The sequence below is a fragment of the Canis lupus genome, chromosome 18 (assembly GCF_048164855.1).
Source record: "Canis lupus baileyi chromosome 18, mCanLup2.hap1, whole genome shotgun sequence".
In the NCBI taxonomy this organism is placed as follows: Eukaryota; Metazoa; Chordata; class Mammalia; order Carnivora; family Canidae; genus Canis; species Canis lupus.
Genome location: NC_132855.1, coordinates 43,333,799 through 43,360,653, shown reverse-complemented (window position 1 = coordinate 43,360,653; position 26,855 = coordinate 43,333,799). Strand labels below are relative to the sequence as shown.

At 33.6% G+C, this 26,855-nt stretch overlaps 1 protein-coding gene across 12 annotated transcripts in view; it reads left to right on the top strand.

Moving 5' to 3' along the window:
* Window positions 1-26,855, top strand: part of AKAP9 (A-kinase anchoring protein 9) — a 154,214-nt gene that overhangs the window by 87,774 nt on the left and 39,585 nt on the right. For 9 of the 12 annotated variants that reach the window (XM_072784206.1, XM_072784201.1, XM_072784202.1 and 6 more), the window contains 7 exons: window positions 1,086-1,315; window positions 18,151-18,313; window positions 19,133-19,345; window positions 20,574-20,612; window positions 21,980-22,212; window positions 23,344-23,463; window positions 26,309-26,485. In XM_072784206.1, coding sequence (XP_072640307.1) covers window positions 1,086-1,315; window positions 18,151-18,313; window positions 19,133-19,345; window positions 20,574-20,612; window positions 21,980-22,212; window positions 23,344-23,463; window positions 26,309-26,485 — 1,175 coding nt within the window. Of the gene's footprint in view, window positions 1-1,085; window positions 1,316-14,458; window positions 14,720-18,150; window positions 18,314-19,132; window positions 19,346-20,573; window positions 20,613-21,979; window positions 22,213-23,343; window positions 23,464-26,308; window positions 26,486-26,855 lie in introns of those variants that run through there. The other 3 variants (XM_072784205.1, XM_072784204.1, XM_072784211.1) reach the window with 2 other exon arrangements.

Here is a 26,855-nt window from a genome sequence, read left to right as displayed (position 1 = left end):
GGAGTCTGAGGATTCTCTCTCTTTTTCTCTTCTCTCTCTCTCTCCTTCTCTCTCCTTTTCTCTCTTCCTTTCTCCCTCTCCCCTCCCCCATCCCTCCACTTGCTTATACTCTTTCTGTCAAATAAATAAATCTTAAAAAAAAAAAAAAGTCAGAGATTCTCTTCCATACAGAATCGAGCACTTCTATCCTTCCATATACCTGGAATATCCCATTGCACTATGTTTTCCTTTTCATATCATTTATGTATTTATTTTCTCATCATATAGTCCTTGAGGATAAGAACCAGATCTCACTACCTATGTGTCTCCATTACTTAGTAAATCTTGCATGGTGGACACTTAGTAAATATCTATTGAAAATTGTTTTAAAGTCTGTAGCAAAAAGGGGCACCTGGGTGTCTTAGTTGGCTGGGCATCCAACTCTTAATTTTGGCTTGGGTAGTGATCTGGGGGTGGGTCATGAGATCAAGCCCTGCATAGGGACTCCACGCTCAGTCGAGGAGTCTACTTGAGATCTTCTCCCTCTCCCTCTGTCCCTTCTCGAACTGTTTGCACATGTGTCCACACTCTCTCTCTCTCTAAAATGAGTAAGTAAATCTTAAAGGTTTTGTCAAAGGAAAAAAATAATAACCCAAGTATTAATTTCTGCAAAGCCTTCTTAGCATAGCATTACCCTTCTCATTCTTCTTCCTGCTTGGTTATCAAATAAGATTACATTCTGTATTTGCCTATTTGTTATATTGCCATGTTGTTTTTAAAAGGCCTTTAAAAAAGACCTTGTAGGGATCCCTGGGTGGCGCAGCGGTTTGGCGCCTGCCTTTGGCCCAGGGCGCGATCCTGGAGACCCGGGATCGAATCCCATGTCGGGCTCCCGGTGCATGGAGCCTGCTTCTCCCTCTGCCTGTGTCTCTGCCTCTCTCTCTCTCTCTCTGTGACTATCATGAATAAATAAATAAAATCTTTAAAAAAAAAAAAAAAAAGACCTTGTAGTTTATGGTTTCAGGTCTTAATTTGATTTTATTTTGTAATTTTTTTTACTGTGATTATTAATTATAATTAATGTCTTTAAAATACTGTTATTCCAGTTACAGATGAATCTATACCATCTTATTCTGGAAGTGATAAGCCAAGAAATGACAGTATGTGGTCAAAAGTAACTGAAGAAGGGACAGATCTCTCAGAACGGCTTGTGAGGAGTGGTTTTGCTGGAACTGAAATAGACCCTGAAAATGAAGAACTTATGCTGAGTATTAGCTCTCGACTACAAGCAGCAGTTGAGAAACTCCTAGAAGCTATAAGTGAAACTAGTAGTCAGGTAACCTCCTTCTGTACTAAACTGTACTACATTTTTGCAGATTTTCTTTTAAGCCAGTGAATGAAATATTTTTTATTGTCTCACAGAAATTTTGTTATGTTCTTCTTTAACAGTTTGTTATATTTGTAACAACCAATATTGATATCAACAGGTTTCTTTTCAGTTGGTGTTAATTTTAGTGTCTTGATGGACTCTTTCAGCTTCTAAAATTCAGTGTTGTTGTAATTTAAAAATTATCTAGACCCTTACAAATTCCATTTTTGATATCAAAAGAGATTTTAACTTTACCATTGAATGAAATATTCCATTATGTCATTTATTTGAAGGAATAATATAAGGACTCTTTTAAACAAACCATATACTCTAGTATGTCCCAACATACTACTATTACAGTATAATAACAAGTCAGACCTACAGTCCTTCACTTGATTTTTACATCTTTTCATGAATGTTAATAGATTACCTCACTTTACTATCTCTTAGTAGGTGATTAGAGTGAGGGTCAATTTCCACATTGAAGAAGTTTTTATAGAAATTTTAAAATTTTAAAGATATAACCATTTATAACTTAAAATGCAATTCTGTCTCTAACATTTTTACACTATGTATGATAATTATCTCTTACATTACTGTATGTAGAATTTTAAAAAATATTTATTGCTTTAAAATGAAGAAAATCCACTTATTTATTTTAAAAATGTTTAAAACAACTGTACAATCATAGCTATTATGTTAATCAAATGAGTACTCCACTGTCATCAGTTACAGGGCCAGTGTTAACATTTTCATTGATATCTTTATTCACAGTATCCTAGATCCATGTGTATTTCAGACAGTTGAGAAATTGAAAGAGTGTCTTTGATATCTTGTTATTTCTAATGTCTGGCTTTCGTTGATGCTACCTTTTTCCCTCTAAGAAATTATTCTGTTATGGAGTATTTCTGCAATAGCAGTGACTGTTGGATGTACCATATCTGACAAATATTGTTATATATTTTGTATTTTAATGCCAAATTCATGTATTTTTAGGTTAAGTTAGTGATTGAGTCCTGTCTTGGTTAGTGACCCTTGAAATTACTTTTTAACCACCTAGTATTAGGTTAATTTTTTATTATTAATCCATTTTTTTCCTCTTGGCAACTTGCTGGCACAGGCCTTATCAAGACACCATATATTTCCAGTGAAATATTTGTCTTCTGAATAGTCTTCAGACAAGAGTTTTCCCTAGGTTCATCTTCCTTATAGGGAGACAGTTTAAATTCTCTTCTGTGCAAGAGTGCAGACTATATCTTTAAGAGCAAATTACCACACACTGCAATGAGAATTCACTAGTTGGCCAGCAGAATGTATCATAATATATGTACTGTTAATTTTCTGGATTGTACCTTGATTGTCCAAATTAAGGTATTCATATTCAGTGAAGCGGGTCTCAGAAATGTTTTCATAAATTGCTGTCTTTGGGCAATTCTTGTTTTTCTGAAGCTTTCTTTTACAGCAAGTATAAAATGATTAAAAGACTTTTGCTTCAGTTACTTAAAGATTTCCGTGAGCATCACAAAGAACTAAAACAAATACAGTACTTTTGAAAACTCAAATCTCTGTGTATTTACTTTTTTTTTAAAGTCCTGGTAAGAAAAAAGGCATCAATAAAAACCAGTTTCATTTGTGTTACTAATCTAAGACATATGTTCTTGGATCAAAGAATTTTAATTTTTACCCTTTTTTTCTTCAGCCTCAGGTAGACTTAAGCTCAAACCTTGAAACTATGAATGATCTCTCATAATATAAAATTTCATAGCTATTATAAGAAAACATATTTTCTACTAAGATTTACTATTTTTTCAAGTCTTAACTGAAGCCCTGGATTCGCTTTTTTTTCAATGCTTACACATAAAACACTTTAATAATTTGCTACTCTACTGAGTCAGCTGAGCCAATTCAGGCATTTTCGGCTGTTTCTTTTCAGCACTTTTTTTTTCAGCACTTTTAAAGTTTGAGTGCATATGCATCATAATTATTCCTATTATTCTATGAAAATAATATAAATCTGTACAGAGTCTCCACATAATCCTGCCTTTTTTTTTCTTATTTCAGCTACATTAGTATTTAATTTCTGTGATTTGTACTTTTTCATACCATGAGAAAACTGGTAATACTTTTCCTTTATTAACCCCTATTAAATACTTTTAACCTGGATCTTGAACACTGTTAATAATGTTGCTGCTGCTTGATACCATTGTAAATTTTGGACAGCGTAGTTAATGCAATGCAGTTGACCTTTGAATAATACAGCTGAAGCATGCAGGTCCATTTATATGCAGATGTTTTTCAATGTATGCAGTACAGTACTGTAAATGCATTTTCTCTTATTTAAGATTTTCCTAATGCCATTTTTTTCTAGCTTGCTTTATTGTAATATATACTGTAATACAGTATATATTATGTAATACAGAGAACATATAAAATATGTGTTACTTAACTGTTTATGTCATCAGTGAGACTTCTGGTCTATAGTAGGCCATTAGTAGTTAAGTTTTGGAGGATTCAAAAGTTATATGGACTTTTGACAGTGTATCTATGTGTGGGGTCAGTGCCCCAGCCCTTGTGTTGTTCAAGGGTCAACTGTATAATATTGGTCTTTTCACAAGTACCGTGGAAAATGGTAAATAAATCAGAAGTGACCCATAGTTGGACTTATTCCTATAGGCTACTACAGAGAAAGTTCCCCCGTTAATCCATTAATACCGCCAACAGATGGCATCTCGGGTGTGGGATCCTCCTGAAACACTCATTTTCCCAGGCCAAGATCACACCTTATCACATCTGCTTGTGTGACCAGGTTGTGATGTATAGCAGGAGACTGACCACAGCAATTTGCAAATTATTCTTAATTTGTAAAATATTAATATAGCCATATGTTATTTAGCTTTTACTGTATTATTTTAGATATCAATGAACAGGTCACAAAAACTTTGCCTACAGTAGTAAGCGGTTTTCAAACTGCAGTCTCTAAACCAGCAGCATCAGCATCACTGAGGACTTCTAAATTTAAATTCTCAGTCCCCACCCCTGACCTACTGAATGATAGAGCCCAGCAACCTGTGTTTCAAAAGTCCTTTTGGTGATTCTTATTTACACTGAAGTTTGAGAACCACTGATCTAGAGATTATTGGTACCATGTTCATATTATGCTAGCTGAATTTTGAAGTGTTCTAATATCTGCTATATAAAAGGTTAAAGTGGTTTTTGCCATTGGTATAAAAATCAGATATTTCTTAATTGAAGTGTATTTTTAAAGTGATGAGAAGAGGAGCTTTGTAAAACTTTCTTTTAATCCAAATTTAGTTCACCTACTACTCTTCCATGGATGAATGTTTAAAGTCATTGACTGCTTCAGAATATTCTCATTAATAACTAAAATTATCTTGAACATGATAAATATTTTTAACAGTACATTAGATTGATACAGAATGTGTAATCACCTTTCTGAAATAACTTGTATTCCATTTTCATTTTAATGTGTCATTATTTGATTCTTCATAATGGTATAGTTCCCTTTTATCTTAATTTTTTTCACTTGTTATAAAAAAATTCTAAAGCAGAAATGAGAGACACTGCTAGTAGTCTACTTGTGCTTGCAATGACAGAGAAGTCCAGATAAGTAGCTCTGCAGAGCATACCTTAAGACTAAGAAAGAGAGTAGCATTTCATACTTTGGAGTCAGGTAGGTCCAAGTAAAGCTTATTGGAAGACTCGATGCTTGAGATGAATCATTCATTCATCTTATTTTACTAAGCACCTACTATATAATAATTACTGTTTTACATACAAAGTATAGCATTAAAGAAAATAGTCGAAATCCTTGCTCTTGTAGAGCTCAACAGTTCAGTGGTGGTGACCAACAATACATAAACATATAGTGTTCAGGTGGTGATATCTGCTAGAAAGAAAAAATAAAGGGAGATAGAGCGTGATGGGGAAAGGGGACATTTTATATAGAAAAATCAAGGAAGACCTCTCTGATGAAGTAATAGACAAGCATATTTGCTAAGTAAGATTAGGAGAGACAGCCATATAAGTAAGTAGGGGAAGAATGTTTTAGGCAAAGGAATAACAAGTGTGAAGGCCCTGAAGTGGTTGTGTGCTTATTCTTTGTGTGGCTGACAAAGAGGCCGGTGTGGCTGGAACAAAGAGAGAGGAAAGTGGGAGATGAGGTCAGAGTGGTACCTGGGAACCAGATCACATGGAATTTAGGATTTAATTCCTAATCAGATATGATGGAGTCATCATGTACAACTTTTTTTACTTCATATTTTGAAATAATTTTAGACTTAGAGAAAAGTCATAAAATAGTACAAAGGGTTTCATTCACCTTCCCCTAATGCTAACATCTTGCATAATCATATTATAATTATCAAAACTTAGAAAGTAAAACTGGTATAATACTATAACCTGGGGATCCCTGGTGGCTGAGCTGTTTAGCGCCTGCCTTTGGCCCAGGGCACGATCCTGGAGTCCCGGGATCGAGTCCCACATCGGGCTCCCTGCATGGAGCCTGCTTCTCCCTCTGCCTGTGTTGTGTCTCTGCCTCTCTCTCCTTCTCTCTGTGTATCTCATGAATAAATAAATAAAATCTTTAAAAAAAATACTATACCCTGAAATAGAAACGTTTGGATTTTGCCACTATTTCCCACTAAGTTCCTTTTCCCTTTCCAGGGTCCCAGTTGCATTTAGTTGTCATGTCTTCCTCAGCTCTCTTTTCTTTTTTCAGTTAGTAACTGAGTCTTTGTGTTTTATGACCTTGACACTTAGAAAGGACTGGCTAGTTAACTTATAGAATGTCCCTCAATTTGGATTTGTCTGATATTTTTTTATGATTGCATGAAACTTACACATTTTTTACAAGAATACCACAAAAGTGATGTGCCCTAATCAGTATCATACCAGAAGGCACATGATGTTACATATCTTATTAATGGTGATGTTAATCTTTTTTTTTTTTTTTTTTTTTTTGGTAATGTTAATCTTGATTTCTTGTGGTATCTTCTGGGTTTCTCTACTATACTATTACTGTTTTAACCTTTGTAATTACATACCTTGGAGGAGGTACTTTGAGATTCTGCAAATATCTTGTTTCTCCTTAAACTTTCACCCAGTAACTTTAGCATTTATTGGTAGATCTTGTCTGTACAGTTATTACTGTGGTATTCTAATGGCGATTTTCTATTTTCCTCATTCCTTCTTTTATTATTCTGAAAGAGCTAGTTTTTCACTCACATTTATAACCAGAATCCATGGGGCACCTGGGTGGCTCAGTGGTTGAGTGTCTGCCTTTGGCTCAGGTCGTGATCCCGGGGTCCTGGAATTGAGTCCTGTGTCAGGCTCCCCACAGGGAGCCTGCTTCTCCCTGTGCCAATGTCACGGCCTCTCTTTCTGTGTCTCTCATGAATAAATAGAATCTTTAAAATATATAATTAATATATATATATATATATATACACACACACACACACACACACACACACACAAATAAAATCAGGATCCATATGGACTCATGGCTATTTATTTTTCTCAGTGGGTTATAATTCAGTACTATAGTAATTGGTTCTGTTCCAGCTTTGGCATTGAGGACTCCTTCAGGTTGGCTCTTGTGCCTTTTTGAAGTGCTTGCTTTTTTGAGCACTATAAGTGTAACTATCAGAGTGCTTGCTTTTTTGAGCATTGTAAGTGTAACTATCAGAGGCTCCAAACCCATCTTGTGTTATTTCTGCCCTAGCCCTAGAATCTAACATTCCTCTAAGGAAATTAGGGTCCTCTTATCAGATAATGATATTTAGAAACCAACATCTGGATGCTCTATGAACTCATTGTTACTAAAGAGTCATGACTCGTAGGTCCTATTAGTAGACTGTTGAAAATATAGTGGGTATATATATATACAGATATGTATTTATTTCTGTATCTTTATGTGTGTGTGTGTGTGTATATATATATATATATAGCAAAAACGTTAGTTCATACATTACGTCTAATTCTGATCCAGTACCAGAACATTCATTCTACCCTTCCCCTTTTCCTTTGTAACTTTGTTCCCGATCAGTGAGAAACCAGGGTTTCACTATCTACAGTATTTTTACTTGTTTGTTTAGCCATATATACCCATAAAATAATTTCACAATTGCTAGCCTATATCCCTGTGAAGAACAAATTATTGAGTTATTCAATAATTATTATTAGTTATTCATTGTACTCATTATTAGAGTACAATGTTTATGTACAGTACTTTTTGTCTTTAGCCTTATATAGTCAAAACTACTGTTTTTCAAAGTAGGTTAACTCTTCTCCCTCACCCTCTTCAATGTGGTTTTGTTACTCACTTTTAATACAGTTACAATCATTTGTTACAGCTTTTATTCCATTTTGAGGTCCCCATTTTCTGAAAATTCACAAATGGTAAATTTCACTCTTTATATGGGTAGTTCTATCAGTTGTGACAGATGCATAGAATGTATATCTACCACCACAAACATGGCATAGAATAGTTCCATCCCCCAAGACTCCCTGGTGCTGCTCTTTTGTAGTTAGCCCTTCTTCTACCTCCTGCCATTGGCAACCACTGGTTGCTTTCTATCCACCATCTTTTATAGCTGGAGGATGTTCTACTTTTACCAGACTGTTGTAAATGAAATAACACATTATGTATTCTTTGGGATCTGGCTTCATTGTCTTAGAGTGCATGTAAGGTTCATCAATGTTGTTGCATGTACTAATAGTTTCCCTTTTTATAGCTGAGGAGTATTTTATTGTATGGATGTACCACAATTTATTTAGAGGATATACAGATTGTTTCCACCTTTGGATCATTAGAGATTTTTGAGTAACTGATCTAACTTACATTTTTCAAAAGGATTATTTGGACCACTGTGTCAAAAATAGACTGAGGGGGTGGAGAAGTCTAGAGCAGAAGCATAGAAACCAGTTAGAGTAATTACTTGCCCAGATATACAAGTTAGGTAGTGGAATAAGAATGTGAACCAGGCTGTCTGGCTTCAAAGTTTGTGCTCTTTAACTGCCACTTTTTCTGCCCTTTGAAAATGAAAGGAATGAATCACTTTGTCAGTTAACTACTGACTGGTCATGTTATACACAGACTAAGGAATAGATTTTGAAATCTGGGGTGTCACTTGTAACCTTACAAGAGTAGTTGGATAGAGTAATGGAGGTGAAACTGTAATTCAAGAGAAAATGAGAAGAAAGGAAGTAAAGACTTAAAAGACAAGTAGACTAAGTAGTAGGTCAAGAAGAAAATTTGAGTCAAAGGGTGTAGCATATTAGTGTAAACCAGTATGATGTGTATGAGGATAGTGGATAGTTTTGTGTTACAAACATCCAGGATAGAAGGTGGGAAACTGGTAGAAGGTAAGAGCAGAGAAATAGCCTCTGGTTACAGGTCAAAGTCCCATGTAGGCTAAGGTAAGGTGTTTTAACTTCATGCTATAAAGTGTGGAGAGTCATTGAAATATTTTTGTTGAGAAAATAATAATACCAAATTTTTGTTTTAGATTCCTCAGGCAACAGTGTGATAGGTAGATGGGTAGGAAGATGGTGAGGAGAGATGCTGAATGTAGGGAAACAAGACACATTTAGAATATTCCAGGTAAAATGTGATAGAGATCAATCTAAGGCAGGAGGGAAGTGATTTTAAAACTTTTAAGAAGCTGAATTTGATAGAAATTAGTGTGACTGATCAGATATAGGGGATAAGGAAGAGGAGAGGAAACCAAGCATAAATCCTTGGTGTGTTTCATTTACTGAGATAGGAGATGCAAAAGAAGTGAGTGATGAGTTCAATTTTCGATAATCTGAGTTTGAAATACATAGAAGGGGCATCAAGTAAAGATATTCACTAGAGTCTAGAGTTTTAGTAGAACTGATTGGAAGTTGTCTTCCCTTTAAGATATTTGAAGCCATGGTCTTTAGAGTGTGTACAGAGCTATTTTTTGTGTTTGTAAATGCTTACATTCAAAAGAGAATAAAGGTAGGTACATCTACAGAAGATACCAAGAATGAGGAAGAAAAAAAAGTCAAGAAAATAATGTCATAAAAAGCCAGATAAAGAATGATTTTCCAAAAGTTGTCTTTACTATGGAAAGTCATAATTGCTGAGAATTTAGTGTCCATTGGATATTTCAACTTGAGTGTCATCAGTGACCTTGATGAAAATAGTGTCATGGAATTGGTAGAGGAGAATTCAAAATTCAGAGAATTGGAGAAATCGAGACAGTTCTGTTTTCTTTACAGGTAGTAAAGAAAAGCTTGAAAAGGGGAGAGGTTTTTTTAAGGTTAGAATAGTGTACATTGAGTAGCAATAGAGAAGTTGAAGATTGCAGATCAGAAGGGATGGGCTCTCTGGAGGCCAGGTCCTTGAAGTAGGTTAGGATGGAATCTAGAATACAGGTGGGAGGTGTGGCATTTGAATCAGGAAGACCTTCCCTCATTTAAGATTGGAGAAAAAGATTATTGCAGGTTATTTTTTTTTAATTTTTTAATTTATTTTTTATTGGTGTTCAATTTACTAACATACAGAATAACCCCCAGTGCCCGTCACCCATTCACTCCCACCCTCCGCCCTCCTCCCCTTTTACCACCCCTAGTTCGTTTCCCAGAGTTAGCAGTCTTTACGTTCTGTCTCCCTTTCTGATATTTCCCACACATTTCTTCTCCCTTCCCTTATATTCCCTTTCACTATTATTTATATTCCCCAAATGAATGAGAACATATAATGTTTGTGCTTCTCCGACTGACTTACTTCACTCAGCATAATACCCTCCAGTTCTATCCACGTTGAAGCAAATGGTGGGTATTTGTCATTTCTAATAGCTGAGTAATATTCCATTGTATACATAAACCACATCTTCTTTATCCATTCATCTTTCGTTGGACACCGAGGCTCCTTCCACAGTTCGGCTATCGTGGCCATTGCTGCTATAAACATCGGGGTGCAGGTGTCCCGGCGTTTCACTGCATCTGTATCTTTGGGGTAAATCCCCAACAGTTATTGCAGGTTATTGTGGGCTTATGTTTGAGATGGAGGAGGAGTTCATTGAAGTCTCCCTAGTCTAAGTAAATGTCAAATATTCAAGGTTCTTTCTTTTTTAATGGTGTGGATTTATATGTTGTGTGATTTTAGTAGAAGATGTATGATTAAGCCTTGTACTTCATTTTAAGGTTTAGTTTGCTTTAGTTTCTATAGATACATTCTGCTTCAATAAAAGAACTAGTGAGCATTTTCATTACAAAGTATCAGGGTATCTATCTTATAGACTGATTTCATAATATCTATTAAAAATATTTTACTTTATGTGTTTGATTTGACAAGTGATTTGCCCTATAGAATGTCCAAATCCATGTAATGATACACTTATTATTGATGAATTATATTTAACATTTGCCCAGAGAGGCTACCATAAAAATTAGGCTTATATTCAAACTATTACAGATTCCTGTTGATTAGGAGAGCTTTTATTGTAATATGAGGAAAAGTGCTTAGAGACCACCTGCACACCCTTAGAAAGATAATCTCTTTAACATAATCTGTATTCAGTAGTCTCTTTGTGGTTCTGCAGAAAAGTTATCTTTGAGAGTATGGTTTCAGATTCTTCATTTTTGAATCAGGTAGAAAAAGAATTCAGTCTGTTCGTGGGAGTAGTTTTTCAGCAACTAAAGCTTTCCAGAACTCAGGTACTATCAAGAGATACCTTTAGGCCTCGGAAAAATTAATGAGGAACTTACTTCCACAGAATAATGATTTTGTAAATAACTCTCATGAGTTTATTATCATTTTTGAGAGTAATGGAACCTAAGCTGCGTGTTTCTGTATTTTCTCAGAAAGGATGAAACAGTTTAAGATTTATCATTAAGTTTTAAGCATAATCCAAGTGTTGAAATGCATTTTGCCATTAGATATTTCCCACAGTGTGCTTATATATATATAAGCATTGTTCAGGGCTCTGTCAGAGTACTACATCCAGTATTCAGCCTCTCTATTAAATAACCTAGAGAAACAAGTAAATAAATCAATACCCAAAAAAGAGGAACAAAAGTGTTTTACAATTTGAGAGAAATGTTTATGGGAGAAGAAGGTTGAATATCTTGACATTGTAAGATTAAAGTAAAGCTATTTAGTTTGGGAAACAGCTCTATAATCCAAGTTAATAACCTTCGAAATATGCACTAAAATCTTGATTATCTGGAACCTGGGAAATGAGCTAGTCTGGATAATTAGAAGGGTATCTTCCTAAAAATTGAAGTCATTTTGCGTTAACTGCTTTTGATTGTGAAAAGTTTAATATGCTTTCTAAAATAAAATGGAATACAATTTGTATTATTCTAATGCAGGGTAGTCTGTCTGAACATTAATTAATATACTGTCAGTTAATACAACTGTTATTAGGGGAGCTATTTGCCCCTATCTTAAGTCGTCTTTATTGCTGTTTTGAATTCCGCTTTCCCTCACTAATTTTACTGTTTGGTTTGTGGTTAGTGTCTTTTATTTATTTATTTATTTATTTTTAGTGTCTTTTTTTTTTTTTTTAAGATTTTGTTTATTCATAAGAGACACACAGAGAGAGAGAGAGGCAGAGACATAGGCAGAGGGAGAAGCAGGCTCCCTATGGGGAGCCTGATGCAGCACTCGATCCCAGGACCCTGAGCCAAAGGCAGATGCTCAACCATTGAGCCACCAAGGTATCCCCGTGATTAGTTTCTTAACCTTAACCTATGTTCCTAGTTAGAAGGTGATACATCTCACTTGTAGTTTTGGCCTTAAATGGATGGAAACAAGTTTAATATGCTTTCAAAAATGGGTAAACAAGATTTTAATTTAGGGTCATTTTTTTGAACCTGAATTAATATAATACATCATCAGTTCATATACTGTTGTTATGAGGGCTGTTTACCTCATTCTAAATCATCTTAATCTGCTAGTTTTTTGAGTCTTTTTCACCTCCCTCGTTTTTTTTTTTTCTCTTCATTGTAGCTAGTTCTTATCTTGACCTGAATGTTTCTGTATATAAAGAGATACTTCTTACTCTCAGAGTTTTGTTTTTGCTTCAAATAAGAAAAATTGTATACTAGATTATCAAAATAAACTATAATTTCCAGAGGGAGCCAGGAAAGAGTAATTTGAGAGTTATATGATATGGTAAGCATGGATGCTGTCCGTTCATAAAGCTGAGCAGCTAGGATATGGACAATTTTGTATCTGCTGAAGATGCAGAAAAATCAGATGTAGCTGAACCAGTATAGGGTTAGGCCTCCATTTTGTACAGATATTAAGACTTCTTCACAGACTAACAGGTGGGCTCACACTGAAAAAAGTAATAAACAGAAATTTGTCATTGTCCAATCCAGTATTAAAATAGACAGCTGCACCTCCCCCTCAGAGCATTTACCTGTAGATTCTGGGTTTTCTGTAGAAAATTTTATTTACTTTTCCCTAATTTATTACCTACTATGAAGGCTTTGAGTGTTTGGCTCCTTTATAAACAATTTTGTGTAGTGAAAGTGGCTATAAAATGGATTTTTGTTGCTACCACCCTCTTGATTTAGTATGGGTTTTTCCATAGTAGATAAAAGGCTTTAGTTTTATGGGTTTAGGATATTTAGTTACTGGATAGAGAAAAGGCACCACAATGAAAGCTTTTTCTTTTTTTTTTTTTTTAAGCTTTTTCATGTATTTGAAACAACTCTCACTATTGAGACTCTTTTGATATTAAAAAGTAAGTTGTTAAAAAAAAAAAGTAAGTTCATCTTTTAAAATTCTATATGTCTAGTTTATTCACTGCTGCCGACATTTCTGGAGCTACTAGAAGACTATTCTATGCAACTTGCACTTTTGAGTTTTAGTCAGAGTTTGTAGGATACCTTAAGTGGTATAATTACCAAACATCTTACATATAATGCAGCTTTTTAAAGAGCATTTTTTCCCTTAACATTCACTCTGAAAACAATTCAATGAGGAAATAGGTTATAACTGAACTATCTGTATTTAGTTCTAGTGACTGCTGAAAAGAATATTATTTTAAGGAACTAGCAAAAGGAAATACTAAGTATTCCAGAAATAATTATGATTATTCTATATACTTTAAGAACTACTTGGTAATGTGGACTCAAACCTACTTGATTTTACATTTTCAAATTCAAACATTTTTTTAAAGATTTTATTTATTTATGAGAGACCCAGAGAGAGAGGCAGAGATATAGGCGGAGGGAGAAGCAGACTCCCTGTGGGCAGCCTGATGTGGAACTCCATCCCAGGACCCTGGAACTATGACCTGAGCCAAAGGCAGACATCAACCACTAAGCCACCCAGGCGCCCCAAATTAAAACAAATTTTTAATAGGATGGAAAAATACTAGCTTATCTTAGAAATATTATAAACTTGTCTAAATACCCTTCTCAAAGCTCTGACGTGGAACTTGGATCCTGTTAGGCAAGCTTTTTTTGTGGGCGTATTAATTCACATTCCACCTGTCAGTACCTATAGGTAAAGACATGAAACCACACCCTCTGTTCTGACCTTTTCCTCAGGGGACACTGACTAGAATCCTTTGGCTCAGCATGAGAGGCTATTTGAATAGCTCAGTTGAAGAGCTTTTACTTTTGAATTGAGTGAAGCAGCAAGAACGGAAATAATGTTGCAACTACATTTCTCAAGACTGCTACTATGGAGATTTCCTTGACCTTCCCTGCCAGGTTCTGTTTGGAAGGCTTACTTATTTCCAGATATATCTGCTACTGAAAGCAGTTTTATGACTCGTCTAATTAGATACTTGTATTTTCATCTTTCCATTCTTTAAGGATTTAATTAATTATTCTGGTTAAGAAGGTATTTGCCTGCTTTTATTTTTGTTGTCTTTGTTTTTGTTTTCTGTTTTTTTTTTTTTATCAAAACTAATGGAAATGTAGTTTTTTAAAAATAGATTTGTGGGTTTTTTTTCTTTTGTTGTTTATTTGTATGAATTAATGCTTATTTGATGGTACTAAAAAGACATTTTCCTACCACTATGGTATATCTTGATAAACTAAAAAGAACTTTTTAATGTAGAGAATAACTGTTAAAGCAAGTGAGGAAAATTGGCAACTGCACCTACTAGAATGGATTCTTACGGTACCTACTTGGCTACTCTCAAACTCAGTGGCTCGTGGTTGGAAGAACAAGATGAAGACATTTACGAGGTTGAATCTCGTGTGCCTTTACCACATCCTTTTCCTCTATGTGAACATTTGGATGAAAATAACTCTATAATAATTAATACTTCTATTTTTCATTTTATTCATAAAAGAAATGGACACATATTAAAGCTTATTTCTAAAATTTCACTGCCTACCCCTCCTTATTCAGTAAGTATAAAAAACCTAGTTTCTTATACTTTGTTTATACTTTCAGTTTTTTATACAGTTAAAAAACCTGTATCATTAAAAAAAAAAAAACTGTATCATGAGAAATGAACTTTAAATGTCCTTAGTAAGGCTAAATCGAATAGAATCCTGCTTTATTATTGTTTCATGTGTTACTACTCATTTATCCTGAATGTATTGAAGAGCTAAATTTGGTCTCAGAGCCCCAACTTGGCTATGTTTCTTATTCCAGAAAGCAGAGTGAGATAGTATTACAGTTTTCCATGCCAGGCAAGCTGTTTAAATAGATCTTGCTTGTCCTTAAGAATCTTGCTTTTATATGTTTGTGATCTCAATCCTGAGTAAAAATGAAATTATAATATATGAAGGAATGAGTGTTGTAGTACTTAAAACAGCTAAGTCAATTGAGCCAGTCAGGAGATGTTTAAAATCATATGGTATATTGGCTGTAGTTCAAGACCAGGAAAAAGAAAATATGGATTCTAATTTTAATTTTCTTGTTAACTCATAAAGGAACTTATTTTTAATATCCCCACCAATCCTGTGAGGAAATACTGTATTCTACCTTTTATGTGAAATGTATTTTATAGACATTGTTGAGTATTTAGCATAGTTAGCATTTCTGGTTTATTTAACATGTAAGTATGTTGTGAATGATTCACTACAAGTTATCCAGTATAGCTACAAGTTATCCAACACTTTTTATGACTTTCATGGCTTTAATTATAATACACTAGCTAATATTTAACAGGCCAGATGGTTTTCAGAATAGTTTTTTGTTACCTCTCCTGAGACTTTTGTATTAAAGTGATATAGTTATTAATGTATACTCTATACTTTTAATGTAATGATAAGTTTTTTATTTAAAAGTACTGAATATAAATTTGTGTGTATTTCATATTGTTAATATTAGATATATGTATTAGGAATAAATCATAGCTTAACCAGTTAGAAGAGGCTTTTTAAAGAGTATTTAGGGTGCCTGGGTAGTTCAGTCGGCTAAGCATCTTGCCTTCAGCTCAGGTCATGATCTCAAGGTCCTGGGATGGAACCCCATGTCCGGCTCCCTGCTCAGTGGGGAGCCTGCTTCTCCCTCTCCCTCTCCCTCTGCCATTCCCCCTGTTTGTGCTCTCGCTCTCTCTTTCTGTTAAATACATCAATAAATATGTGAAATCTTTAAAAAAATAAAAAAAATTAAATTAAAAAAATATAGAGGATTTAGATAAACATTTGAAGGAAGTCTCTTATTTCAGTAAAGTGCCATTTGCTATAATAAATGAAATTTGGTTGCTAACTTTACTGTATTTGATTCTTCTAACTTTTTTGTTTTGTAAAACTGAGTTATTTCTTCTGGTTTTATGGTAAATATTTAAATATACTTTAAGGCTGCTTTGTATCTTGTCAAGAAGTAGAACATTAGATGCAGAAACTTAATTTTCTTATCTAAATCAAGTATTTTGTTATAAATGCTAAATGCCTTGTTGTGTTTGTATAGTAAATTTGAAAAAGGAAAAAAAAAACCCTCCTGTCCCTCTTAATAAGAGCTTTGAACTCTTAGAAATTTCATGTATTTACCAGACAACTATTTTGTAATGTATAGAAAAAAGCTACAGATCTACCTATGTAGAAGCAATTGATATGTTTTGAAAATATAGGCTGTGGCTATATTCAGAAGAGTAGCTATATATAAATTAGTTTATACTTATGGTTCTGTTTCTTATAGTAAAAATCAGTGTATATTAGTTATCTACATTTAAAGGAAAATATTATTGCCAGTCAAAAGTAAAATTATATACATAAAGCTTTATTTTTGTTGAGGTAACAAGGATATCACAGATATTTTAGGAAATACTTTGTGATTTAAGATCTATGTCGCTATCCAAGTCTTAAATGCAAATTCATATTATCCCCAAGTAATAAGCTGCGAATAATATTTAACACATCCTGTTAAATAAAACAAGAATAATCGCATACTAGATATTTTGGAAATTGACTTAAAAATCTTTATTTAGTATCTCTAAAATCTGTTTGCTGTGGTAAATCCTAAGATATGAAGAGCAGAAGTCTTTAAGAATAAAATACTCTTAAAAATCATGATTTAATAATACATTATTGATATTTGACTGTAAATTGGAAACCATTACTTTTGATTCATACTTTAAACGTAAAACATGGTAATATCTTTCTAATATACTAAGTACTATATATAATTTTACAAATTCTTACAACATTGTGAGCCTATCATTAATATATATGGTAACTGCTTTTTAAAGTTTTTTTCAACAGTGTTAATGTTATAGGACTAAGTATTAGAAACATTTGAGGTCAGTTTTTTCTCAGGTTGTTGTTTAAATAAAAACAGGGACACCTCAGTAGCTCAGTTTTTTAAGCATCTGCCTCTTGATTCCGGCTCAGGTCATGATCTCGGGGCCCCATGTCACACTGTGTGGTGGGAGTGAAGCCTACTTAAGATTCTCTCCCTTCCCCTCTGCTTCTGCCCCACTGAACTCCCGCCACCCCCACCTCCTGCTCATTCGAGTGCTCTTTCTCTTAAAAGTAAAAACATAAGCAGGTGCTGGTAGTCAGAAGTTCAGAAAACTAAAGCAGGGACAGCATTTCTCTATAATTTCATGGAATTGGTAACAGTGATCACTGTTTTTTGAGAGCTTTGGCTTGAGTATGTATTTGACTATCATTTTTAAAAATTGTGTAAGAATATAGTCATGCCAATAACAGCTTTTAAGGAGGCTGTATGTATGTGTAATTATGAGTAATGCCTCTATATTCTCAGGTTTTCAAAATAAATTTGAATATTCATATAGAGTCCTATAGATGTTTCACAGATGGACAGAAATAAAAGCTTTAAACGTAAAACATGGTAGTATCTTTCTAATATACTAAGTACTATATATGTGGCTTATAATAATTTCATTTTGTTGTGCCACTATAGTTTTGTTAATTGATGCTACTATATTAATCATATATTAGTTTCTCATAGTGTATAGCAGGAGTCCACAGTCCATAAATGTTAAATATAAAAGATACTAAGTTTTTCATAGACTACAATTACAGAAAATTCTTCGGAAAATACAAGAGCCTCTGTGTCACTAACTTTATATGTCTTTCTATTTATATAAAATGGTTTATTTCCAAAAGAGGCATTTTTTTGTTTAATAAAATTAGAATACATCTCTTACAGAAAGTTGTATGTGGCTAAATCTACTTGTATACTGACTTTTTCCACCTACTAATGTCAGCATGCACTAGAAATAGTAAATGTCTAGAGTTAAACAGTACGTCTTTATTTTTTATTTTTTTATTTTTAAAATCATTTTTGTAAGCTTTAGTGGGGAATGACCTTGGCATTCCCAACACTTTGTCTTTCTTCATGTATGCTTTCCCTCCTTGTTTAGCTTGAACATGCGAAAGTTACACAGACAGAGTTGATGCGGGAGTCATTTCGACAGAAACAAGAAGTGACAGAGTCCCTTAAGTGCCAAGAAGAATTGCGAGAGCGCCTTCATGAGGAGTCCAGGGCCAGGGAACAGCTGGCTGTGGAGCTCAGTAAGGCTGAGGGTAAGCAACCTGCCCTTAGCAACTGAGGGTGGAAAAATTTCAAGTTTAAAAATAGAGATTTTTTTTGATGCAGGCCAGATTTGGACATTGCCAGATTGGACATTACATAATTTAGAGTGACCACTGAAATGTAGTTGGAATTTGTCTTCAGAATTTCTCAGGCAATTTTAAAAACTGTGTATATTTTTAATTATTGGAAAGAATTTAATAGAATTACGAAACCATTAAAATTTTTAGAAAGATATAGAAATAGATGATGGTGATTTAGTACCATGATCCCACTACTCTACATCAAGTCTCCTAAGTTAGCAATGAAAAGACTGAAGCTACAAGATGTTAATAAATTGTTCAGGGTCACCATTAAGTGGTGATGCCAGGCTTTATGCCTCCATACTGTTAGCAAACACTGTTTATATTCTCCATACTGTTGTGGGTGTTGGCCTTCTAGTGTCACTTAAAATACCAGCTTTCTCTGATATATTTAAAATGTGATTTGGTTTACAAACATCTGATTTATATTAAGCTTTCCAGGAACCTGTTTATATCTGTGTAACAAAGTGTGTTACACCTACATGATGTGATACATTAGCACAGCAAAGTAACAAAGTTCAAAGGAACTTCATATTTAGGCACAAAGGTTAAGAAAAAGGTTGCATTGAATGTACCATAATTGCTACTATCATCAGCAGATTCATTCAAAATATTTAATATGTTGGAATGAAGTTTTGCTAACAGTACACCTTTTATTATTTATAGAACACCAAAAGGTAAGATTTGAAATGAGTTATAATCCCATTCCCTATTAATTTTATCTTATAGGTGTCATTGATGGTTATGCAGACGAAAAAACTCTTTTTGAAAGGCAAATTCAGGAAAAAACTGACATAATAGATCGTCTGGAGCAGGAATTGTTATGTGCAGGTAATAGACTACAGGAATTGGAAGCAGAGCAACAGCAGATCCAAGAAGAAAGAGAATTACTGTCCCGACAGAAGGAGGCTATGAAAGCAGAGGCAGGCCCAGTTGAACAACGTATGTATTTTTAGACTTTGTATAGGAAACATTTTAAAAGTTCAAGATGGTTCTTTTCCGTTTCATTGCCTTTATTCGTGTATTTCATATAGGGACTGAAAAATTACAAAACCATCTCCTGCTTTGCTAAATGTTTTGGTAGCCGACCATGAGGAGTCAGGGTTGGTGTGTTTGGTTTATTTTTCTTCTTTGCTTTCGCAGATTTTAACAGGAAATAGCTCAAACTTCTGCCTTAAGAGAAAGCTGCATATAATGAGGAGGGTCTTTTTTAAACTGTAAGATTGTTCTTCTAATAGCAGAAAGGCAGTAAAAATGTTTACTTCGATTGAATAACTAACAAAACTGACCCAATACTAGTAGCAAGCAGGTCGGGGGAGATTCCAGCCTGTAGAGAATAGATTGAAAAGGTCAGTGACTCTTAGAAGCAGGCTGACATCTGGTTTAATCTGTGTAGGAGTTCAAAGAAGATACAATTTATAAATAACCTTTAATCTTTTTCTTAAATGAGAAAGTAAGCACGATATCTTAGTTTTTTGGCAATAAAAAGCCAGTCATTATAACAGTGGACCTTTAAATTATTTTTCATATATTCTCACTTTTATATTACACATGCAGTTAGAATTATAAATGTATAGTTTCATCAGTTGAATTTTACCAATTTAGAAATACAGCATACATTTTTGTAATATGGTGCAGTTGTTTCTGGTGTTCAGATTTGTTTAACACAGGTTTAGATTTGGACTTTTTAATGTGCAAAGTATATATATCATACATGTAAAATATTCAAGAAATAGTGGGACATCAAAATATTACCAATGGAATCACTTCTCGGCCTTTTGGCTAAGATCAAGTGAAAATATTACCAATGATTTCAGCTTTTACTTCTTTTGTGTGTATGTATTATCCCATTTTATTATTTTTTTAAAAGTAAAATTATGCATTTTGTTCATTCCATTGGCTGAGAATCGCTCTATTGTACAAATACAGTATTGTACAAAAAAATAACAAAATGTTACAAATAAAAAAGTACAAACTGCAGCACTTAATAAATATGACTAGAAGTGGAAATGAGATAGATTTTAGGTTGAGAACATTGTTTGACCCAGCAAACCATACAAGATCTGTTTACAGACATTTTTATTTGTACATATGTATTATCCTATTTTAGGAAATAGACATGTAAATTATATTTTTGTTCTGTGTGTGTGTTTTCTTTCTATTCTTATAGGACTAGTAAATGCTGCAGTCGATGCAGCACCTGGAGCAGGTGTGTTTATACAGTTGCATGGCCAGTCTTTGGGTGGTAAACTTACAACTCCAAAATTTGGGTGACCCATGGATTTTCAATCACATACTCTACTTTTCCAACTAACGTACCTCTAATTTTGCTGTTGTGTTTCATACTTACGGTTTTTCTCTTTAACAAAAAACTTTACTTACAATAAAATACAAAAACAATTTTTATTTGAAATTAACAGCCCAGATTTAGTGATCATCATCTTATATCTGTTTTTCCACAAAGCTTACGACCATTTGAATTTTTTACTTAAACTCTTGCAGCCTATAACTTCAAAATGCTCTTTCTAAATCAGGAAATATAAGATGATGGTAACGAAAGGATCAATGAAATTTAGTGAAGTAAAGAGACTTTCTGGTTCATTTACTCTTGTATTAACTTCTAAATCAATACTGTTTTAAAAGGAAAGCTATTTTCTATGGATTCCTAGTCCTGAGTACGGTGTCGGCAGACTGGTTAGTGTAAAGACTCTCTGGTCATTTTCCTTTATTTTTTCATTAGAGAATTGTTTTACTTTGCTATTTATACTTTTTATATTATTAATATTAATAGCTAACACTTATATAGTGCTTACCATATTCTAGGCACTATTCTTTAGATATATTAACTCGCTTGATCCACAATAACTCTTATAGATCAGTACTATTACTCCCCCCAGTTTATGTATAAGGAAATTGGAGGACATCATGTTAAATATCACATAGAAGATAAGTGGCAGAGCTAGGATTTGAATTCACAGTCTCTGCTCTGAAGCACTACACCATACTGCCTCTCATACTTGTCAGTTTTTTCTTGATAAACATTGTATGAGCATGTAAGACTAACTCAGGAATATGGATCTAATAAGGAGAAAGACTAACAGGAAATTCTGATTGTAGTTGTATTTTCTTCCTGTAACTCTTGGCTTGGTTAAAAATTTACAGTATTTGATCTTCATGTGTATTGTGTATGCATTTAAAAGTGACTTTATTGGTTTGGAATTAATTGATTTTTGCCTGAGGTGAGTTATTTCTGTGCTTAAAAAATTTAATTAGACTTTATTCTTTTCCTTGTAGTGAAAGTGGATTTTTTGTTTTTTTTGTTCATTTGCTTTAGCATTTTGAAAGTATTGTTTTTAGTGACAGGATGATTCTTTTTGTATGTTGTATTACAACATAATTTTTTGATACTAGCTTGCTTATGTTATTTTGATATTTTCACAAGAACATTTTCCTTTTTTCCATGAGTTTGAAATCTCAAATTTCTTATATCATGAAGATAAAATTTGAGCATAGTTATGGGTGATTTCACTATCTTAATTGTGATTTAACTTAGAATATTTTTATATTTGTAAACAGAATTACTGCAGGAGACAGAAAAACTAATGAAGGAAAAACTAGAAGTACAGTGCCAAGCTGAAAAAGTACGCGATGACCTTCAAAAACAAGTGAAAGCTCTAGAGATAGATGTTGAGGAACAAGTCAGTAGGTTTATAGAGCTGGAACAAGAAAAAAATGCTGAGCTAATGGATTTACGACAGCAAAACCAGGCACTGGAAAAGCAATTAGAAAAAATGAGAAAATTTTTAGATGTAAGTATTCTCAACTTGAATATTGATTTTTTTCAGTGGAATGCTTACTTGCTGCTACTCTAGGTTGTGAATTTTGAGTTATGAAGAGGCCCTTAAATTCTAACATTTTCCTCTATATGTGTTTTCTGCCAATTAACTGAAAAGTATTCTAAATAAAAATTCTAATGATTTTTATTATACACCTATCACAGCTAAAAGCAGTACAAGCAGATTATGAATAAACCCTTAACAGTTAGCCTTTCCAAATTCAGAGTTAAGAAGTTAGTCCAAGTGTTCCTTTAATCAACTGCCAGTGCAGGCAAGGATCCTAACTGGCCAACACTCTTTCACCCACAGAATACACACAGTAACTGTGCTTTTGAAAATGACTGGGGGACTGGAACAGTTGTTATGCTGTCATTAGTCTCTTGCAAGATGTTATTAAATCTCTACTTTCACATGGATTTTCCTCTTTGGGCTTTCATTTAAGCCCTGATATACTCTTAATATATTAAAGAATCAGATTCTGACACATTTTATAATTTTGATATGAAACCTAGATTAGGATGAAAGAAATTGATTTACTAACCAATTTGTTCTCCTATTTTTTTTTTTTAAAGATTGTATTCATTTATTCATTAGAGACATAGAGAGAGGTTGGCAGAGACACAGGCAGAGGGAGAAACAGGCTCCACGCAGGGAGCCCAGCCCGACAAGGAACTCCATCCCGGGTCTCCAGGATCCCCCCCACCCCTTGGGCTGAAGGTGGCACCAACCCGCTGAGCCACCGGGGCTGCCCTCTTATTTTTTTTTTTTAATGACTAAATTAACACTGAAATTCCTCTTTTGTTCCGAAAAAGTAAACTCACTTGTGGGTGAATATTTTTATTTCATTCTATATTGAACATTACTTGAGTTTTTAGAAATGTTGTGCTTCAAATAATATTTAAATGCATAAATTTTTGTTAAAGAATCCAGATAGGCTATGTACCATATAAAGATGTTATCTTTGTAAACCTTTTGGTTTAGGGTATTCTGTGGTTATCAGTTGTTTTATCTTCAAACAAAACTGTGTGTATAACTAAAGGGAAGTAGCAGAAATAAAAGCTTCAATAGATGTTGTTTCTTCTGTTACTGTTGTTTAAACTTTAGGAGCAAGCCATTGATAGAGAACATGAGAGAGATGTATTCCAACAGGAAATACAGAAATTAGAACAGCAACTTAAGGTTGTACCTCGATTCCAGCCTATCAATGAACATCAAACTAGAGAGGTAAGAACTTTACTGGTGTTGTCCGCCTTACAGTAATTTGTATATTGAGTATAAATAAGATGTGTATTGTGAAAAACTTAAAGGAAATTATTCTTATTATATGTAAATCTTCAAAATCAGAAAAGTATAAAAGGTTCTTGAAACTCTGAAAATTGTTTACATTGAAATTTATCTTCTAGTATTGCCCAATTAAATAAACTTTATTTCTCTATTCCCATTCCCAAAAAACTAATCAAAAGAATTATCTGTATTTACTTTTTACTTCCCCATCTTGCATTCTTTTCTCAGTCTCCTGCAGTAAAGTTCCAACCCCTCTATCTAAAGGAGATTTTATATCCTCTGTTTCATTGAAATGATTCTTGTAAAGGTTACCAGCCTGATGTCTTTGTCCAATAATCATCTCTCTGTCTTCATCCTATACAACCATTCAGATGCTTTCATTAAAGCCTTCTTCTTTAAACACTTCCTTCTCTTGGCTTCTGTGACATAACTACTTCATTGGTTTCTTTCTCTGATCTTTGTTTCTCAACCCAAAATAAATGGTGGAGTACCCCAAGACTTAGTCTTGAGCCCCCTTCTTCTTTCCTATTAACACTCTCTTTCAGGTAGTTACATGTAAAGGACTGTGCATTAATCTCCAGCCCTGACATCTCTTTTGAACTCCAGGCTCGAATACTCAGATGCTCACTATATATCTCGATTTAGATGTCTCAAAGTGAACATGCTCAAAAGAGAGTTCTTGATTCCTAACTAGCCCCCACCAGAGAAAGACAAGAATAAAACATGTTCCTTCTTCATTTTAGTAAATATTATACCATCTTCACCTTCCTCATTGCTAAGGTGTAGTATTCATCCTTGATTCCTCTCTTTTTCCCAATTCCCACTTCCACCCCATCAGTGAATCAGGTTGCACTACATCTTATATCTTCCTGTTCTTTCCATTTTCATTCATCTCCTTAAATCCTAGCTGGCACTGTTTGCCTGGATGATTTTGGTAGCCTCCTTACCACTCTTCCTGCTTCTACTTTTTCATCCCAATTGTCTATTTCCTCATATAGAAACATAGAACCCCAAATTTACCAAATGAATACTGCATGAATGAGAGAAGACTTATTGCATAAATTGCTAACAATGGCTTGTAATGGTTACGAAGAAATTCTGCTTGGCATTAAGTTTGAATCATGGCTCTGCCATTTACCAGCTGTATGACAATGGCTAAGTCACTTTTTAAAACTTTCTAAAACTTGTTTACTCACTTCTAAAATAGAAATTGTAATGGAACCCATCACATAGGAGTATTGGCCTGCTACATAGTGAAGACATAAAATTGTTTTCAGAAATAATAATTTTTTTAAAATCTTAATTGTATTTAATTTCTATACAAATAATTGGATTTCATTTCTCTTTAAAGAATTTCAAAGAAGCATAGAATGTCTATAAACTCATTATAGTAAAGTGTTTTCTACATTCTCATTGAAGTAATCTGATATAAAATAGCCTTATCTACTAGAGCAGTAGGAAAGTTATCAATCCCCACAGAGTTTGTAGTTACTGCTCGTATTCCTAGTATATTTTCAGCTTTTGCAAAATAGCTAGATTTGTTGAAACTCAAAAGAATATTTAAGGTCTAAACATTTCAAAAAAAAAAAAAAAAGGTCTAAACTTCTTGTCATTTCCTGTTACTCATTTTCATATATTTGAAAACTGTGACCTACCTCATTCAGGAAAGCTTGAACTAACAGGGATATGTATATTAGATTTTTTTCCTGGAACGTTGTGATCCATTTGTTTTGTCTTTACCTTACCAAATCTGATTTCCCAGATTCTGATTTTCTCAAGATCAAAACAATCTAACTATAACAGTATATTGTACTATTTTGCTGCTTTGTTATCTTTTTTCCTTGACTGTACTTCAAATCTTAATCTACCTATTATTGTCAAAAATTTCTCAGTGACTTTGTTACTGTCATCCTTGAACATGTAATTATAAATAAGTTTGCGTTTGTTTTAATGTTTTGAGGGTATCATTTTAGATAATTTCCTTAAAGTATCTCACTGAAGTAAGCTAGAATTCCTTTTTTTCTTACCATCACACTTCTTTTTTTTAGTAAATTTTCTCTCCTTTCTTGATGAGAATGAATTTCATAAACTATCTTATTAATGCTTCCTGAATCCTTCCGTCACAGAGCCATTATCTTGAATGGACCCTACTTATCAGAATTACTTATGGAAGTGTTCAGATTCCTCTCATCATTCCACATTCCCATCTCTATTCTGTGCTGCAGGAATACATAGGCTGAAAAAGCTTTCTGAGTGACCATATTAAACCTTCCTATTTCTGTGGTGTTTAGGACCCCTCAGTATTGTATTTACATATATATATATATATATATCAATTTTAACCATTTGTGGAAAGAAAAGTAGATTCCATGTAAGATTTTTTAAGGTTATTTTATCTCACATAAGAGTGTAAGTCAATAGTTTGCAAATTTGTCACTTCTATTAGATTTTAGTGTGGTTGTAACCAATACAGCTTTTACTTCAACATTATTCAAAAATGTAAGTATCTCAAAAAAATGTAATTATCTGTCCTCATAGCTGGAGAAAGTCTTTGTCTTAAGAGAAACAACTTTTTGTAAAGGGTTGATGAGAACAGTATTATTTTTGTTTTGTTAGTACCACTTTGTTTTGTCAACTTAGAAAACTTCGTTATAGTTGGAGACAATGATTGCTATCCTTGTCAAAAATAAAATTAGCATAAGATCTGAAAATACTTTTTGAAATGAGGATAGATAATTAGCTTGTTGAAATTTTTTTAATTACAATTTACTTATTATATTTCCAGGTTGAACAGTTAACAAATCATCTGAAAGAAAAAACAGACAAGTGCAGTGAGCTTTTGCTCTCTAAAGAGCAGCTTCAGAGGGATATACAAGAACGGAATGAAGAAATCGAGAAATTGGAGTTCAGAGTAAGGGAACTGGAGCAAGCCTTGCTTGTTAGTGCAGACACTTTTCAAAAGGTGTGGCATTTTCTTTATGTTAATTTTATTAAATGTTTTAATGCAGATTACTCTTAGTCACATAAACATCAGTTCCTTTAAATAAAAAATTGTTACTGACTTTTTGTTGTTATTATTACAAAACATAAAGAGACCTTTATGTCTTCAGTGACATTGTAACTATATCTGTTTATTCTTATCTCCAGATGTTATTTGCTACCTTAATCCTGAGACTAACACCTTAGTCCTTTCCTGAGAAAGGAAGATTAGTTAAACCAGAAGAATTAATTATTCTTTTTAACAATGAGTATCCTTTTTTTTTTTTTTTACAATGAGTATCCTTTTAACAATTATCCTTTTAACAAGACCTTAGTCCTTTCCTGAGAAAGGA